The sequence below is a fragment of the Tupaia chinensis genome, unplaced genomic scaffold (assembly GCF_000334495.1).
Source record: "Tupaia chinensis unplaced genomic scaffold, TupChi_1.0 Scaffold000234_1, whole genome shotgun sequence".
Lineage (NCBI taxonomy): Eukaryota > Metazoa > Chordata > Mammalia > Scandentia > Tupaiidae > Tupaia > Tupaia belangeri.
The window spans coordinates 624,643-638,561 of NW_006159712.1; the positions used below are offsets into that span (position 1 = coordinate 624,643).

The 13,919-nt window shown below is 48.7% G+C and overlaps 1 protein-coding gene across 1 annotated transcript in view; it reads right to left on the reverse strand.

Annotated features, from left to right (window-relative positions):
* RANBP17 (RAN binding protein 17) overlaps positions 1-13,919 on the reverse strand; it is a 312,972-nt gene that overhangs the window by 4,044 nt on the left and 295,009 nt on the right. The window contains exons 26-27 of the mRNA XM_006148371.2: positions 2,359-2,457; positions 424-551 (exon numbers count right to left, since the gene is read on the reverse strand). Of these exons, the coding sequence (XP_006148433.1) occupies positions 424-551; positions 2,359-2,457 (227 nt within the window). The remainder of the gene's footprint in view (positions 1-423; positions 552-2,358; positions 2,458-13,919) is intronic.

Below are 13,919 nucleotides of genomic sequence, written 5' to 3' on the forward strand. Positions count from 1 at the left end.
GCGCTCGCCAGACAGAGACATAGAGACAGAAAGCGAGAAATCACCCCCCAGGGGGGATGGTCATGCTGCAATCCCTTCTCCTCCATCTCCTCTCGGGATCTTGGGCACGCAGGCACATGCGCCCGGTGTGAGTTCTAAGCCACCGGGTCCAGGACGCAAACCGCAGTCGACTACGTGGGAGTCCAGCGACATAACCATTATGCTAACTGCTGGTTCCCTAGCCTAGCATAAGTCTTGAAGAAAGCAAATACCCAGTGATACTGACTGAATGGAACTGAACCGAGTCTAGGATCGCAAGTTCAATTCACGGATCACAGGTTTAGGCCACATCAGGACATGCGCTGGGTCAAGGCCAGCCTAGTTACTTGCATCGACCCTGGGAAGTCCACCTCTCCCTGAGTTGCCCTGCCGGGCGGTGCTCACCTGTCTCTGTTCTTGATGGACAAGTTCTGCTCCACTCCCTCCATCAGGTTCCTGAAGCACTGGGCCAGGACTTCTTGCCTGGGGAGAGGCTGGCTGTTGATCAGACTTGCTCTCAGCTCACCGAAATACTGTTGGGAGACAGAAGAATGTCAGAGTTCCGACTCTGAGCCTGGCCTCAGGAAGCCGAGGGGGAGCGGGCTGGACCAGCTTTCATCCACTCAGGGTTCACTGACGTTTGGAGGAGTTTTCAGGTGCAGTCTGAACTTGAGCCCTTGGAGAAAACCTAAGCAATAGCGACATTCTCAGGTTTAAACTGCACGATTCCCACCCAGGCGAGTCTCCTGCTGTAACTGCTCTGTTGTCCCTGCTTAGGCTGAGACCTTGCCTCCTCTGTAGGGGGCTGAGCACAGGGTCTTCCTGATTCTCATCTCCACTCATCAGACAAAGGCTGGACGAAGAAGCCCGACCCCAGGCTGAAGGAAGAACTGCAAATGGTCAGGGAGCACTTGGGGTGACGGAAGGCAAAGCCAAGGGTCTCTCCTCAGGCCCCATCATCATTTCTGGCTTCAGTGAATCAGTCTTCAAAAATAACCCTGGGCTCTGTTCCAAGTCTCTGTCCTTGTGGGGTGATGGGTCTGCTCTGCGGAGGGGGTACGAGAGGGGCTTGCTTGGTTCTGGGATGGCTTTGCTGGCACTAGGAAATCTGTCATTCCTGGTCACACATAACTGCGGGGTCTGTGGGCTTTTACACAAACACAAGCTCTGGCGCTACTACACAGCTTCTAATCACAGGAAATGGCCTAATTTCAGCACAGAGACAACACTGCCAGCCACGTCTACCCTCCCCAGCCCAAACGGCGTGACATTTAATTTCCATCAGACATTAAAACAGCTCACATCAAAAAGCACACATAATTAATATGTAGTCAGACTAACATTTAAATACTATATATCAGAGGCATTAGACTTAAACCACAATGTTTTCCTGAACAAGATTGGGAATGCACAAAACTACTTATTTTTCCCTTTTATAATGATGCAGTGACTCACACCAAATAGAAAATTATTAGTTTTTCATCCCAAACCATGAAATATTGCCTCCATCAGTAAAGTGTAATATTGTGATGTCATAAGCTTTTTCTAAACACTGAATTTGCCCTTATTCCCTCTCAATCATTTTAAAAGAACTGCTCTCTTTTATAGAGCTTGGATTTAAATCACAATAACACCGCGGGAAGATGAATGACAGTACTATTGAATGTGGCTAAAATTGGATACTTCGGCACAGGTGAATGATGAGACAGCTCTTCTCTTTTTGATATATTTTCTTCTTCTATTAGTTTCCTTCCAAGGCCGGGATTTTAGTTTGAATTTTAATGTATGCGGCTGCCTCTAATCTCACTGTCTTTTTCCTTGGCACTCTCTTATTGTATCGACAATTCATTCTCCTGAGCAGTACTGCACTGCTCTTCCTGGCTGCAGGGGAAGGCGTGGGTTCCGGGGACGCTGGTGGTGGCACAGGGTGGCGAGTGCACTTCCCCGAGAAGGGTGCTTGAGGATCCTGACAGGCGGGGCTACTGCATCTAGGCAGTGGGGATCCCCAGGTACAAAAGGAAGCCAAGGGAGGAGGCCCAAGGGCTGCTGTTCAAGATTCCTCTGGGACACGGGGAGAGAAGTGAGGGCAAGCTTGGAATCCCACAGACGAAACCACCCACCCAGTGCATGGGGGCTCTGGGTGCCGGAAGAGCTAGTCTTGGGGCCTCTGTGTACCTGAAGAAGGTGTGAGGCCTCTGGGGAGGGCCTTGTCGGGAAACAGCCCTGCCACGGAGCTCCCCAGGCCCTGCTCCTCCGGTCTTCACCACAGCTCAGCCTCCACTCTTTCTCTCAGACACCCCCCACGCCTCACCCTGTGGCCCCTCTGGCAATTGCACTCACCTTCTCATTAAGCAGGACGAGCCCCAGGAGAGGCCTGGACACTGACCACTGGTTCCGACAGTCTTCAAAGACAATGGTGTTCATGAGGACAGACATCATCTAGAAGACAGTTCATGAAGATCGGAATGCCGGTGCTCCGAGTTCCCCGGACCCCAAGCCTTTTATGCCCACCCCCCCATCCATCCATCTTGCCAACAGCTGTGAGGACTCTTCCCGGATAAACAGTCTTGACTCTGGAGGCTACGATGCTGCCTGCAGGAACTCTTAGCAAAGACAGCTGCTCAAGGAAGAGAGTCCACCACCAAAATCGTTGGTGAGAAGCCACAGGGCCAAGAGAATCAGTCCCCGCCTCTCAACCCTGATTTTCTTCTCTCCAAGATGGGCACCAGGCAAAGGACCAGTTCGCTTTCCTGTCTCCTCATTTCACTGAAGAGGTCATGCTACAGAGGGGTAACTGGCCTCAGAGCGACGAATGGGACAGATTCTGTGTGACCTGTACGTTTCTCTGGCTCGGGTCATTAAAGGTTTCTCTCTCGTTCTTCATTTGCTAAGCCATTCACTTACTCATTTACTCCTACATACTTCTCAGTTCTCTTAAATTCAATGTCCCTGGGGCCAGCAGGTAGTGTGGTGGTTAAGGGCTCTGGACTCCCACATGGCTGGCTGCGGTCTGAGTCCCGAACCTGGCTGTTGCTTGCTTTCTCACTTTCCCTCTCTCACTCTGTCTTTCTCTGGTCAAATTTAAATAAATAAATGAAGTTAAATAAAATAATTATTAAAAAAAAACCAAACCCTGAACATCCCTAAGACAAAAGGGGATGTGAGAATACAGTTATCTACAACAGCCTGCGTCCTTAAGGAGCTTAATGCCTTGTGGGGAGACCACCCAGAAGAGAAATGGCAGGAAACAGGCCAGAAAATGCTGTGGGCAGAGGAGTGAGGGATGCCTCGGGGTCCTTGAGAAGCCAGGAAGACTTTACAGAGAAGGTAATGATTAAGGAGTTCATTATAAACATATTCTAGGCAGAGGGAGCAGGAATAAAAAAAGGGGGGAGGGTAAGCACAATGGGCTCTAGGAAAATAAGGAGCTCAGTGTGGCAGGAGAGACACGAGGCGGCCAGGAGTGAGACCCTGGTGCCAGGTGGGAAGACTGCGGAGGACCCGGACTTCACCCGGATGACAGGGGGAGCCAGTGATGGGTTTGCAGCCAAGGCAAGAGATGTTCATATGTGCGCTTAAGGAACATACCCGGGATGTGGAGAATGTGTACTAGGTGGGGGCACTCAGGGAGGGAGCCCAGGGACAAGGTTGCTGCAACGGCTCAGCAAACGGCTGTGAGCAGTGGCCGTCACTTCCGTGGAGCTGAAGATTTGGCTTCTGCATCTTGGGCTCTCTATCGTGCCTCTAACCCTCGTCCCTCCCATAGCTCTGACACGCCAATGCCCAGGGGAGGGCAGGGGATAGCAACGGTGTGCTCAAGACCGGCACACGCACCATCCCCGCCGTCTCTGTGCCTGGCTTGCTCTGGAGTGGATCTGGTTTCATTTTCTGGAATTTTGTGCAGTTTACCCTGTGATCTCATGCAAGCTGCTGAGCCTCTGTCTCTGTGTCTCAGTTTCCTTAACTGTAAAGAGGGAGATAATAACGCAGCAGAGGAGGCTCAGAGAATCCAGCGCGGTGGTGTCGGTAAGTGCTGCAAGGAGTGCAAAATGCTACACACACATAAGGTACACGAAAACGACGGGGATGAGCCTCTGCAGCGCTACACATCTGCATCCCACCCGTCATCATCGTCATCGTCAGGCTGCGTGCGAATGAAATCTGCCGTGTTCACGCATATCGTGTGTCCAGCCTCTCTGGGGGAAGCTGAGTCTTGAGCCTGGCGTGCTGAGCGTCACTGGCAGATCCTATGTTTCTATGTACATTCTAACAAACCACTCAACGTCATACAGCCACAAATTAAATTGACAAGCAAAACTAACAGATCCACAGAGACAGTCTAAAATATTATGGGCTTCACAGTCTGAAGGCAGAATGGATATTTTAATGGAAAAGATTAAAGTGAGAGGCACCAAATTCCTCAGTAACTGACAAAGCACCCTGAAGTGATATGCCAATTACTTTATACGGCTCTCCCGCGTATTCATTCGTCGGGATGCATGTATTTATGTCTGTAATAAGTAAGGGGATGTTTGAATAAAATACTTTTCTAAAAATAAAGTTGGCTAAAGTGTGTTTTTTTCTTTTTTACTCTTCCAGAAATATGGAAATTAGTGAAAAAGCCTGCTTAAATGGTATTGACGTAACAGCCCATTTCCAGATGTTTTCCCCTCGTAACCCTAGCGTAGGGTATGGGGGAAACATCCCAGCCAGCGGGCCCAATTCTTTAAGAGAAGGACCCCTCTATGGAAGGACACTGGGTGAAAAGCAGTACAGAACCCCTTCCCAGGAAATGCCAGGTCTGCTGGAGGCCCTCTGAGGTCGATGACACACGAGGACGCTGACGGGGAGGGGCGTGTGGGCCCAGCCCGTGCCAGCATCTGGCACAGGAGTGGCTGTGTGAGCTGTGGCTCCACTCCCTCAGCGTGCACTCGCTGTCAGCACTGCTCCAGGAACGGCTGGAATGCCCATATCAGTTTTTCCCAGAAGAGGCTACATTTTCTAGGGTCTATGTCCAAAACACGTATGCCACCCCTGCATTATCCTAAGCAGCTGTTCTTCCAGACTGTGGCAGAGTCCGAGTGGAAGTCACCACTTAGGGCTGCCATGCTCTACTTTGCCTCAGATGTTTCTTCATTCTCCTTCCTTCTCAGAGGCTTTGGCAGGAGTTTGTAGAAAATTTCCTTCAAGGGACAGCAGGTGGCGTGGTGGTTAAGGTGCTGGACTCCCACTTGGCCAATCAGTTAAAATTCTGGATCTGGTGACTTGCTTTCTCACTTTCCCTCTCTCTCTCTCTCTCTGTCTCTCTCTGTCTCTCTCTTTCTTCAATGAAGAGAAACCAACATGATATGGAAGTGACAGGCTTCGGAGTTGGTCAGAACGGAGCTCAAATTCGGCTCTGGCACCTATCTTCGGGTGCCGACTGGGAAGCCATGTCACTCCTCGTAGTTAAGTACAGAATGGGAACTGCAGCCACTGTTTGAAGGCTGCTGTGAGGAATGACTTCCCTTACACGTATATCAAGCAGTCTGAACTGCGCTTGCCGCGTAGTGGGCATTCGGTATTCCGTTCCTTTACTGCAGCTGTGGTTCCTCTCCCTGGCCGAGCTCAGTGGGATTTCACGGCCCAGGAAGTAGCCTATTCCACGTGTAGTTTAGATACGAATACAACGGCGACAGCTGCCTCCTGGTTCTCTCATTTCACTGAGAACTGGGGTCCAAAAGAGAACTTAAAATAGAGAGCAGTCCAGAAAGCATCTCTACTTGCTTCGGCACATGTAATAGGGCTTCTGAACCACAGTATTCCTGTTGTCCTGAAAAACTAATCAAAATAAACACAAAGTTACGCTACAAAATACCTGACCTGGAAAGTAAACAAAGTGATGTCGTCTGATCCACCTCTCCGAGCACGAGCACGGGGCAGTCCCTCTCCTAGCCTTACCCTAACACGGAGTGGAGCGCAGAGCACAAGCGCACAGCCAGGTGGGTCTCCCGCCCAGGTACGCTGGGTCGCGCTTCCTCCACAGCCGGGGGCACCCAACGGTTGTCCTCCATGCACTTCCTGTTCTAATATGGCTCCTGCTGACGTGGAGTTCGCGAGGACATGGTCTGTGTTGGGTGCTCCATGGCTCGACAGAGAGTGTATACTTCTTCTGAGGAAGGTAGAGGCCTGAGCCCATCATGCCGCCTGCTGCCTGCCACCCTTAGGTGGTCCTGTGAGAGGACCAAGACCACGAGCTCCTTGACCACCAGTACAACCAGCTCCGCCTGCAGACTTCTGGAGGACTGGCGCTGTGAGTGGGAAGACCCATCTCTGGCCACGGCTCCCTCGCCCACCCTCAGTGGACCTCTGGCCTGCTGCCTGCGTGCCTCATCTGCGTGGCCACTCTGCCACCTGCTCATGACTCAGGCAGCTGCAGAAGCTCCTGCGGGTTCTCAGCAGGCCCGCCTGCCTCCCACCAAAAGCTCTTATAACTCTGGTGAACGTATTTTCAGACTCTTGAGATGAACAACAGCAGACTAATTAAGACTGTCTCTTGAAAATGGTCCATTGAACAGTTGTATAAAAATAATGGTTTCCTTCCCAAGAATACCATGCCTACAGTGATGTGAATTAACATCACAGAAAATACCAGTAGATAAGGTCACTTTCCTTTGAGTTCTAATGCTCCCTACAAAGTGAACACATCTCATTGTCAGTGTTCATGCATACTGAATATACAATTAAAATATATTCCAAAATTTCTAAGAGAAAATCTCAAACTCCTCCCTCTTGCTCGCCAGTGTCTTACAGAGACAGAACGGGGCCTGGCGTGGTATTTGATCACTGGTCCGCCTGGGATCAACCCTCCGTACAGGTAGGAAACCACAGCTCTTCTCTCTACTGCAACCTCTCCGCTCAGAGTGGCAAGATGCTTCGTTAGACGGCAATGTTGCTACCTACCAATCAGAGAAATGGAAAGTTGGAATGGGGCAAGAGCAAGCTGTCTTTGTCCAAAGGATGGTAGGAAGAAGGGTCTGAGAACAAGACTTGATTTAGACAAAGAAAGGGTAGAAGAAAAGGATACACCGAAGAAAAGGCGAGAGACCAAAGACAAAGCGTCCCATGCCTAGACCTGGGGTGGGTGGAGAGGAGGACAGCGAAGGATGATGGGGCTTTGCTCCCCAGGGTATGTACTGCAGGAAAGGCACCTTCGTGTGTCACTCTGTCAATTGGTCTGCCTTACTGGGAAGAGGAACAGGATACAAAGGTATCTGTACCTCTGGCCAAGATACATGGCCTTGATTTTGATGCAATGAGTGATACTTTGAGGAACAACCAATAATAAAGGCACTTGGACACTCAAGAGTGGCTCCCGAGTCTCGAGGACCCTTTGGCCTGTGTAACCAGCCTTCCAGAAGAAGGTTAGAGGGGAAAGGGAAGGTGAGCTCTAACAACAACAAAACACAAAAAAGTGATTGCCTTGGTATTGTGGCAAGATTTGAAAAAACACAGAATCTTTTATGCCTATCTTCACAGCAGTTTTTTTACGAAAAAAAATTTAAAGGAATATTCTTTTCTTATTCTTAATTAATTATTATTATGTTAACTTGGCCAGAGAGAGAGAGACAGACAGACAGACAAAGTGAGAAGTCAAGACCCCAGGTCCAGGACTCAAATCGTGGTTGGCCATGTGGGAATCCAGAGCCCCAAGTCCTTGTTGGGGATCCAGGATCGGGGAGACAATGAATGCTGCTGAAGATGGAAAAGCACCCGATTTTCAGTGCTTGTGGACGTAGGAGAGTGCCTGTCATTACCAAGTGCTATTCCTGAAGCCACGTGCACAGAGAAATTGAAATGCGATCCTACTCAAATTAGATATGAGTGATCTTTAGGGAAAAGGAATCAATTGTTCTCTTCGTCTGTTGTCTACCTATGTGATGTCAGTGAAATGTTGGGAAAATTAATTCAGTGGACAAATAAGCATATATTTAAGTTCTATTTTCCTGCCTGGATAAACAAAGTCCCACTACCTAAATTACATTAAATTTAAAAACATCTGTACATGTTAAGTGTACTTCTAAGTGCTTAGAGTGTTTTGCCAGTTTTATAATACAAGTATTTAGCATTTAAATGAAAAAAAATAATCAAATGAAACACAAGATGAGGTCAACCTTTCTTCTAAAGAAACAAGGCTAAAGCCAGTTGGTGGCATGGTGGTTAAGGCAGCTGGAGACTACATGTCCAACTGCATGGTTCAAGCCCCAGACCCAGAAGATACCCTGAGCATATGTACGTGTGTGCCCCAAATCCTGAGAGAAGCAGTGGGGAAGGAATTGCTGTGCACCATCCCCCTAAGGGGGTGATTTCTCACTTTCTCTCTTGGTTCTTTGCAGGAAGTCACACACCCTTTAGGAAATTTAAAAAATACAAAGAAAAAAAAAAAAACAAAGGAAAAAAAGGAAGGAAGAAAGAAAAACAAACAAACAAAACCAGAATCAGTTATGGGTGACCCACTCTCCTGGAATCACTGGGGAGCACTGTTCACTTGGCCTATGCACAATGCCAGCTTTTCTCTTATAAAAAAAGAGTCTGAAGAACAAACAAAAAATCTTTCTTACCATGAACGCACTGCAGGACTAATAAATCCAGTTAGCTTTGGTCATACCATATTAGCACTGCAGGCTTCCACCCCTAAACCAACAGCAACCTGTCGGCCACCCCTTCCTCACAGGAAGCTCAGAAATGCTTTTGCGCCAATGATAAATTGCCTCGAATATTTAAAAACTCTTTCACCCACTGTAAAAATCTAAGGAAAAATACAACTTAGTTCTGCTGCTGTTTCAATTTTCTCCATTATCAATATTATGCCTAGTTTTTGAAACATTCATTTTAATCATAGTTTATATGGGAAAAAATTCCCTGCCAGTCTCCTAGCTTATAAGAAAGAAGATAAAGTTAGAATGAAACTTCAGGATTAATTAATTGAGAGTACTGCATATAATGTGTCTATTCTGAATGTTACAGCACACATCACAATGAAAACAGTTTTATTTTCCATGGTTGAAATAAATTATAATAAATAATTCATTTCAATGGCAGAGATGTACTGGAGAGCAACAGCAACAAAATTGACTACACTATACTGTGAGTCTCATTCTTGAATCTTCATTATCCATCTGCAACTTTTTACGAGTAGTAAATCATATTTCAAGTGGCTGCGGATCTCATAAAGCAGCTTGCTGCATTAAAATAAAACCAGAAAACCTGGGGCACTGGGAGACTGCAGGGTTTGCCACTCAGCACTATCTGGGAAACTTTCTCACTCCTGCTGAAATCAAACAGAACACTTTTCAATTTGATGTAAAAAGTAACCATTGCTTGTCACAAACACTATTTACATTCTTCTGGATAGGAATGTTGGGAAAATCTGTATCTTGAGGAATAGCTGTCAACCCCAAAGCCATTTTCCTCTAATTTTTATTCGAGTGATACTGTTATTTCTAGTGTGTGGGACCACCAGTCTAGAACCAGTAAGCTTCTAGAACCTTTAATGACCCATATCGGCCTCTGGGGGATCCCTCAACTAACAGATGTGTGTGCAAGCTTGCGAGGACAACGGCTTGTGTGACGATCCTGTCTGAATAAGCAGCCTGCTTTCACAGGACAGATGATATTTACATTGACTCCTAAAAGATGCACAGAGTGCACCTGGGAAGGCTCATCAGGAAGAGGCACCACAAGGAGAAAGCGTCAGAGACGGGGCTCGGCATGTCTAGGGAATAGGCGGCTTTTTAAGAGGGACCTTTGGAGTGGCCGAGAGTAGGGCTGAGGGTGAGGAGCAGAAGCCAGGCTGGGTTCAGGATAACTACAGAAATGGGTCTGGGTCGTTTTCAAAGGCTTTAAAAGGAGGAAGTGACGTGATGAAGTCCGCCATCTAGAACAGTAACTGGGAGGTCCTGGGGAGCGGCAGTCAGGGGTGAGTACGGGAGGCAATGAGTTTGGAGGCTGCTGCAAACGCTCAGGGGAGGAAAGGCCAGGGCCTCACACAGCTCAGGTGGCAGAGGGAGAGACGGTGAGACGTGGACCGCACAGCCTGCTTTCTTCCCAGTCAACGCGATCTTCCCTCGGACACTGAGGCTGCAGGTAAATGCAGAGCTTTAAGAACACGGCTTCAAGGTCAAGATTTCCAACGGAGAAAAGGGGTTGAAGTTGAAGGCCGGACTGCCCCAGGAACACTGCATCCAACGGACGGGTAGCTGCTGTTGAGCAGTCCTACACGAGACCATGAACTCTGAGAGTAAGTAGCCATGAGCTGAGCCCTCACCAGGGTACAACATACATGTGCGTGACAGAGAAGGCTACCGACCCGTGCTCATGTAAAATACTCAGAGATCGAGTAAACTGAGGCCATTGGGAACCCAGGAAGGGAGCGAGGGACAGCACGCTGGCTTACAGGACACATTTCCCAGTGACCGCGCGCCACACAACTGCTCAGGCCCGATGACGGGGCCTCTCAGGCAGCCATCAAAGCAGAGTGCCATGAATACTGTATTCCAGAAGAAACGGTAGAAGGCTCAAACTTTCATCACCTCTCATCTGTCACTTCATTCTCGCTGACTTCCTGAAGGGATTTAGTTAGATGGACCTAAAAATCTTCATAACCACTAGTGGAGGATTATTTTTACTTATGATCAGAATGTTTTTGTATGGGGGAAAAAGTATTTTTGTGGACAATTCACGGGGCCTATCAAAAGCATTTTTCCATTAAAGATCAGTCTAGAGTTTACATTTCGACCACAGAGGATGGCATTTTCAGATTGGAGGGTTTTTATTTATAGTTGCTTAAATGGCACAGAAAGTGCTGGCCAAGAGGCTGGGGAGGTAATTCAAAGATGCTACTGAGATTTGGAAGCTCGATTCCTCCAATCATTACAAAGGGATTCAAGGAACGACGGTGACTGTAAGTGCTGGGGAGAGCGTCACTCTTCCATGTGCCGACCGCCCACCGTGCCCAGGGCTCTGTGGGGATGGACAGACGGCGGTGCCACAGTCCCAGCCCGCAGAGAAGCGACTCGCAGGGAAGGAGATTCGCTGCCTAAGCGGGCAGGGGGCAGAACTAGACGCTGAGTCTCAGCCACGGAGCGAAGGCTGACGGGGGCTGAGGGTCGAGGAGGCTGACTGCCCGTCCTAGGCATGGGGGCAGGCAGGGGGGCTTCAGAGAAGGTGAATTACGCGGCCTCGGGCAGGTGGGAAGGGGGCGGCAGGGACGAAGGTCTGCGATCAGCAGCAGTCTGCGGGACGGGAAAGGGTGTGCGGGTGGCAGTGAGGCTCACTGGGCAGGGGTCCCCATCCTGTGAGGGGCCTGGTGATGTATGCTGGCGAACACGGGCTGATCCCGAGGGAAACGGGGTGCCGTGGAAGCTGAGCGCCTCTTTCCGGCAGCCTCGTGGCAGTGAACTGCTGGTGCGGCCCTTCTCCACAGGGTCGAGTCTGGAGGAGGTCGGGGCCATCGGATTTCGCCCACGAAGACGCAACGTCTTTCCTGTTCTGGGACGGGAAGGCTGCAAACAGAGGTTCCCTGCCTGTCGCCCGGGGCCCAGGCAGGGACTCCTCAGCTCCTGCCTCGCTGGCTCTGTCGCCAGTGCTCTAAGAAACGGCCCTGACTGACGTGACTCCTCTTGGCCTTCGGCACATAACTTAATAGTGTCCCCTGTCAGGAACGGTTCTCTTTGTCAGGAAGCTTTTTATTGATGTTCAACCTTCATTTTCCCTTTCTTAATATTATCCCATTATGCCAATACTCCATTGTGCCATGCTAAGTAATTCCCTTTCCTCCTTGGCATTTACATCTTCCAAGTATTTATAGACTTATCAAATGCCCCATTTAGTTGTCACTTAGGCAAGCTATACATATTTAGCTTCTTTAATCTGGCCCCATAAGCCAGCCCTTCCATTCTCCTAAATCACTTGAGTTACTTTCCCCCAGATTTCTGTCAATTTGTTTCCAGCCTCTCTGTAATGCAGAGGGCTTAGGGCGAACATGGGGGTGGGGAGGGAGGGCGTCCTCTCTGTGGTATAAGAGTGCCTAGGGTGGGACTTCTGTCCTTAACGTGCAATCTCCCAAACAGCCTGGGCTTCTGGAAGGACGGTGGATCCCTCATGTCACCTACAAAGTTTCTCATCTGTACACATTTCAAGTCAACAGTATTCTCTCTCTCTTTTAAAAGAATTGCTTAATTTTATTAATTATTATTATTATTATTTTAATTTGACCAGAGAGAGACAGGGCGAGAGAGAGGGAAAGTGAGGAAGCAAGCTGCCAGGTCCAGGACTAGAACCACAGTCAGCCATGTGGGAGTCCAGTACCTCAACCACCATGTCACCTGCTGGCCCCAACAGTATTCTCTTGTTGACGCGTCTTGTGCTCTAGGGGCATGCATGCAGCACATACCTACTGAGGACCTACCATGTGCCCGGTACTGTGCTAGGGATTCCTTCTTTTACCTTCCCTTTTCACTTTTCACACCTACTCACTTCTCAAAGAATTACTGACCTCCTATTTTGTGTCAAGCACTACTGGCACAGAATTGACTACAGTGTGGTCTCTGTGGCCGTAAGGAACTCATGGAGCCCAAGTATTTATTAATCTCTTACTGTTGTTCCCTTCCAATCATAAAGGTCTCAGAGACATCATTCTTAAATGCACTTATCTCTAATTGACGCTTTTAGATCCTAAGTGGAACGTCTTTGTCCCATCTAAACTGAGATGCCACGTTAAGTATGGGCATTAATACAGAGCCCTTGCTTAGAGGTTTCTTCCTGGTAGGTTCCCTTGGGGCCCAAGAGATTCTCTTCAGGCCTTGCACTTTCCATCACTGTCCTTGGCAGTTCACGGTCTCTGTTCACAGGCCCTCAACCAGGGTGAGTAGGACTAAGCCTCTACTCCAGTGTTCTCCTCCCCGTGGCGCAGATGTGCTAGGTTATGAAACAGGCCAAGGGGGAGACAGAACACGAGAGAATCTAGACGCTGAGTCTCAGCTAACATCTTGGGAGTGTGGGCACAAGACCATGGGAGGGAGTGGATCAGCCCCCTGATCTTGGGGGCCAAATGAAGAAAAAGTTTTCCTTTACACACAATGCACACCGCTCCATGAGTGGCTGCTGCTGGTAAGGGGTATGAAGGCTGAAGTCACATCTCCAGCACAGTAATGGGTTGTGGGAGCACTAGAACTTACCCTGCAAGTCTATAAAACCCAGTAATAATGATAAGGCACTTTATACCGTGCCATTCTTTGGAGAAACTCTAAGAGCTTCTTACACCCTTGGCAATGCTGAAACAAAAAAATGAAGGCAGGAGAAAGCCTGTCATTTACCCAGCTGTCCTCTTGGACAGGAATGAAGGGGTAAGAGGAAACGCCAGGTAGGCCCTTGGAGCCTTGGTGTGACGAAGACTCTGTGATCTAGAGACAGGAAGCCTTAGTTCTACTCTGTACTGACTGGCTGTGTGGCTTTGGGTAAGTCACTTCGTCTCTGAATCTCTGCACAGTTCTCCCATACAGTCATGGGGGGTGGGGGGTAACTTTGTTGATGTATCTATATTTGTAAATTAAAAAAAAAATCGAGTTTTATCCATTAAGGTTGTTGGGAGACTCAGAAGAGACATTAGATATGAAGTTATTATAAAAATGTGAAGCATTATGAGATTTATTTAATTCATGCCATGGCAAGATGGTATCTGGAGAAAGCAAAACTGACTGACTTGGGACCAAGAATCACACCCATACTGCACTGGGTACCGCAGCGGGAGTGCTTGTGACGTCGAGAATGCCTATCACAGAAAGCGCTCGCAGGTAAGGGTCTGGGGAAGGCCTAGCAATCTGGAGGTCATGGCCTTCACAATCAAATCACCTTGTGTAGGG